The 5,099-nt window shown below is 39.0% G+C and overlaps 1 protein-coding gene across 1 annotated transcript; it reads right to left on the bottom strand.

The window, feature by feature from the left end:
- Positions 1-680: 680 nt before the first annotated feature.
- Positions 681-2,351, bottom strand: LOC145939875 (uncharacterized). Its single transcript, XM_083044505.1, has one exon. The coding sequence runs from the start codon at positions 2,316-2,318 to the stop codon at positions 681-683; it is 1,638 nt and encodes a 545-aa protein (XP_082900631.1). The 5' UTR covers positions 2,319-2,351.
- Between the last annotated feature and the right edge of the window lie 2,748 nt (positions 2,352-5,099).

Here is a 5,099-nt window from a genome sequence, read left to right as displayed (position 1 = left end):
CCATATGGAGTTTCACCAGGGCCGCACCCTTTCTTAGAGGATGGACTATATTTATCCATCCATCTTGTCCCTCTAAAAGGAGTCGACACAGGTCTCGTGTCATTATTGGCCACGTTTGCCTACCATTAGGGGCTGCGGTGTGGGCTAATCCACATATTATGGCTTGCCAGGATACCCCCTTAAAACGGTCTTCTAGGTGATACACTTCGCTCATACGGCGCCACACTGTTCTTCCCCAGTCGCCGAGCATTATTTTGACCATCCAAGTGTTTTTATTTATGCTTTGTATAAACCCTCGCTTCCATCCTTTCTTGTCTTTAACCATGACCTCTAAGTCCTCCTTCATATGGTGAGGGTATACGAGCAATGAATTGGCTCTCCTATCCATCCGGAATTGGATTTCTTCTTCCATTTCCAGGAGTTCCCTTGCGCTATTTTTTAGTTGTACCCAAAACAGCAAGGGTGATTCCGCTCTTACCACGGTCACCTTCAGGCGACCGCGAGTCAAGAATTCAGTGTCGATGTAAGAGGTTTCCATTTCTGTATATAAAAAAAAATTTTACTGTTTTTGGTGCATGGGGAGATCCAAAAAGGGGGTTTATTGTGTTGGCGGTATGCCTTGCTTGATATGTGAAGAAAACCGGGGGGGGGTTATTGTAATTGGCGGTATGCCTTGCTCGTTAAAATTTCGCTTCTTTAAGCTCCAAGGTATATGTAGTGTCTTCCCGTGGGGGGAGGAGGGGGTAGGTAGCTGTTGGAGTTGTGTTGTTTTCTGTGTGGATGGTTTCAGGTGTCTCGTTATTTTGGGTATAGGGAACCGGCACGCTGGCTTTCGATTTTTTCGATTGCCTTGTTTTCAAATGTATTAGTAGATGTGTTAGGGAGTCCCATAGGGCTCCTAGCAGGTACAAGGACCACCCGTACACTGTGTGTAAGGCGTAGCCGTGTACTATTGTGTCTAACGTCAGTTTTATGACTCTGATGCTCAGGTATATTCCGATTAGTCCAGCGCTGAGATTCCCGAAAAATAGAAATTTATTCCAGAATTTGTTCCATGTAGATATTGCTATTTTTTCTATGGTGTTTGTATCAAGTAAATTGCAGATTGATCCCCCTTCCAGGGATATGGTTTTTCCCATCACCCCTCTCGCTAGGGAGTTGAGGACGGCAGGTCGTTCGGCTGGAAACATTATATGATCTCGTAGGTCCTTTAAATCTGTTTCCGTGTATATACCGCTGGTGGCGAGCGATCCTGGGCTGATGTATTTCCATACAGGCTTAGTCAATGGTTTTATAGTGACTGGCGGTATGGTATCCACTGGTCTTGGCATAAATTTGTACCAAGAATCTCCTAGCTGATACATGGCGGGTGCTAATGTGTTGCAAGTGGTTTGCGTTCCTTGTTGCAATAATATGTGCGTTTGTGGAGTTAAATAATACGTTTGATTTTCCCGAAGCACGGGTAGTTGGTTGTAGCATCGGTTTGTTTGAGCGAGCTTGACTTCGACGGGTACGCATTTTACGATGTGAATAACCTCTCCAGCTAGTAGAGCCATATAGCCGGGCCCTTTCATTAGGTGATATGCGAAGATATCTGGTGATTGTGTGGCAATTGCTAAAGCATTTTGTAACATTCGTTGCTCTAGATTGCATTGTTGTAATAGGATATCGTGATAAAGCTGGGTAATTTGCGTGCGGATATGTTTCTCTACGTACACAAATTTTGAATTCATGTACGTGAAGATATCGAGATTTGATATACGTGATTGTTTTTTAAAAACGGCGGTTCCTCGCACTGTTTCGAAAATCATTAATTTAGGATGTTCGATACGTATTATCGAATATCCGCAGACATCTTGTTTGCCCTTACTGGTTAGAGCGAATATTGTGTCTTGTGTGGTGAGAGAATATACTGTTTGGCCTTGCTCGTTGTCAATTATTTTGTAGGCGTACCCCTCGAATAATATTCCATAGTTATTAAATTTACAGGGACCTGCAGGTACGGTATTCCAATACGTGTCTCCTCCTTCGATGTCTACGCAATGTGTAGAGCCGAGTTGGCAAGTAATGCCGGATCTGAGTTGTACTTTATTAGTGTTGATGCGTACGTCGGCAGTGTAATCCTGTAATGTGATTTTTACAGTTCCGACTACAATGACATCCGACCATGTTCCGTAAGGATCTGAGTATGCTCCTCCGTGGCATTCGCCGTAGTTGTCTACTTGACCAGCTAACGTAATCGGTCTGGTTATTGTGCTATTGGATTTAAGTCCTGAGATAAGAGTGCGTCCTACTTGATAACTTCCGTAACTATGCATTCGCCTGCAAGCCTCGCGAGTTATTTCTTCTATATATGAATATTTTCCATTATGTACATCCATTGTGTGAGAAAACATTCCGCATTTCTTGACTAATCGGTCGATTTCAACTTTGCACTGTATTACGTGCACTGCTTCGAATTCATTAATTTGTAACAGCTGTACGTAAACTTGATCCGGTTTAATTTCTTTACGAGGGATATCGCATTCCTCGATGTTTAACAATGATAGCGTGGTTAGGTTTGCGGAGGAAGATCCACAGTCATATCCTATTAGCCCATGTGTTGGATGCAGGTATACTGCTAGTATTATTAATATTGCGATTAGTCGTCTGAATTTGCGATCCATCTGAAATATTAATTATTTTTGTAGGTGTGTATCTTTTTCCTCTTATAACCTTTATGTATTTCTACTTTATTTTTATTAATATTATATTTTGTATTTTTAATATATATATATATATATATATATATATATATATAAAAAAACATTTATTTTTGTGGAAAATTAATCCTTTTTGTTGATTATTTAGTGGTTTTAATGTAGGAAATTCGCAATCGATTAGGATGCACGATTCGGCTATTTTTCTTTATTCTAATTTTTACATTATTTTTATTTAATATTTCCAGTACTTCATGAGGTCCTGTATAGTGATCTCCGAATTTTCCGGGTTTTGGCCCCTTTAAGAGAAATACATGGTCTCCTGGTTTAAAGGTTTGTGGGTTAATCTTTCTATCGTAATATTTCTTCGATCTGTGTTTTGCTTCGATAACGTTTTCACGAGCATTTCCTTGAATTGTATGAAGTTGTGTAACGAGGTTTACTAGATAATCGTTGTAATTCGCTAATTGGTCGCTTGGAGGTAAAAGCTCGTTCGAAGGAATTCTGGCTATTTTTCCGAAGACTAATTCGTACGGTGTATGTCTGGTTGCTTCGTGTACATTAGTATTATAATTGAACATTGCAAGGCTTATCCATCTATCCCACTGTTTTTGTTCGTTTGCGTATTGTTTTAAATATTCTCCTAATGCGTGATGCGATCTTTCCAAAGATCCGTTAGATTGTGGGTGGAAGGCAGTAGTACGAAATTTACGAATTTTAAATAATTTTGCGATTTTCCTCATTAAATCACTGATAAAATTTCTTCCTTGATCCGTTAATATTGCTTTTGGCGCTCCGAATATGCAGATGAAACGATCTACGAAAGCTTCTGCGATAGTTTCGGAGGTTTGGTTTTGTAATGGTATACCCATACAGTATTTGGTCAGCTGATCTTGTAAGGTCAAAATGTATTCGCTGTTTCTTTCTGTCTTGGGTAAAGGTCCGACAATATCCATGGCTACCTTGTCGAAAGAAGAGCCTGGTGTGTCTGTGATTATCATAGGCTGTTTTGTTTTGACGCGTACTAATTTTCTCAGTTGGCACTGCAAACATTGTTGTATGTATCTTTGAACGTCTAGTTTTAAGTTTTCCCAATAGTAATTGTGTTTTATTCTATTGTATGTCTTAGTGACGCCGCGATGTCCTCCTATCGGCGAACAGTGCATCTCACCAATTATAATGGATCGTAGATCTTTCGGTGGATATTTAATTTGTCCGTTGCAAATGATTATTTTGGTAGTGGAATTAATGAATCTTAATTGCAGTTGCGATTTGATATTATTCCATGGAACGTTGTTGATAATTTCTGTTTTTGCAATGCTGAGTGTTCCTAAATTTAAATTTTCAGTCAAATTTCGTAAGTCGTGTATGACCGCGATAATTTGGTTGAGAGTCGCTGTGGGGCCTTCTCGTTCCGTCTCACTGATGGGTAAGACTATGTGGTAGTAGGTTTTGTATTTTATTGCTTTCGCTTTACCTAACTCCAGGGGTCCTATATTCGGGAGTTCGTTTCTTTTGAAGAGTTTTTCAGATCCTGAGTCTAAAGGTTTTCCGTAAATGTCGACAAAATACGCGACATTGTCCTTTCGCAGAAATAATAGTTCACGAGAATCTATAACGTTGCTTTTAATTATTTTATTCTCAATGATAGTAGGTTTCATTTTTATTTTTCTTGATTTTAAATTTTTATTGATAATTTCTTCTTCGTCGTCATCGCTTTCTTCCCTTTCTTTTCCATCTGTTTCTTTGTTATCCTGATCTTTGTCTGGCGGATCGTTTCTTTCTTCTATCTTTTCAGTATTGTTTTTGTTGTTATTATGATTTTCATTATTTTTCTTAATATTTCGTTTTGTCGCCTGACTTCTTGTTTGCATTCTGTTTTGTTTTGGAGGATCATGTATTAACGCTTTTTCGATAGTTTGTGACGCAGGAGGTTCGTTTAGTTCTTCGGGGGTAAAAGGTATAGGATCGGCATTATTATCAGGGGGTTCTTCTTCGAGTATCGGTCCTTCAATTTCTTCGGTATCTGACAGATATAGTTGAAAATCGTCGTCTTCTTCTTCTTCGTCATCGGTTTCTTCCAGCATTCTGGAAATTATTTCTGCATCTTCTGGATTATTTGGATTTAATGTTTTTCGTTCTTTTATTATTTTGCAATCAATTTCTTCAAGATCTACTGGGTTTCTTGATAATGCGTCCGCATTTACGTTAGTTTTTCCTGCCTTATAAACAACGTCGTAATCGTATTCCGCTAATTTTAATCTCCAGCGAAGTATTCTCATATTTGCGTCTTGCGCGTTTTTAAACCACATTAAAGGTTTATGATCTGTAACTAGGGTGAATTTTCTTCCATATAAGTATGGTCTGAAGTGTTTAACGCAATATATTATGGCTAGTGCT

The sequence above is a fragment of the Prenolepis imparis genome, unplaced genomic scaffold, assembly GCF_030444845.1.
Source record: "Prenolepis imparis isolate NDT839.2.m4 unplaced genomic scaffold, iyPreImpa1.0 SCAF_8, whole genome shotgun sequence".
Taxonomy (NCBI): domain Eukaryota; kingdom Metazoa; phylum Arthropoda; class Insecta; order Hymenoptera; family Formicidae; genus Prenolepis; species Prenolepis imparis.
Note: the sequence above shows the minus strand (reverse complement) of the source record. Positions and strands in the feature narration are given on the sequence as shown.

What these genes read in the sequence shown, in the direction of transcription:
- LOC145939875 (XM_083044505.1), bottom strand. Translation starts at nt 2,318, where the DNA reads ATGCATAGTTACGGAAGTTATCAAGTAGGACGCACTCTTATCTCAGGA.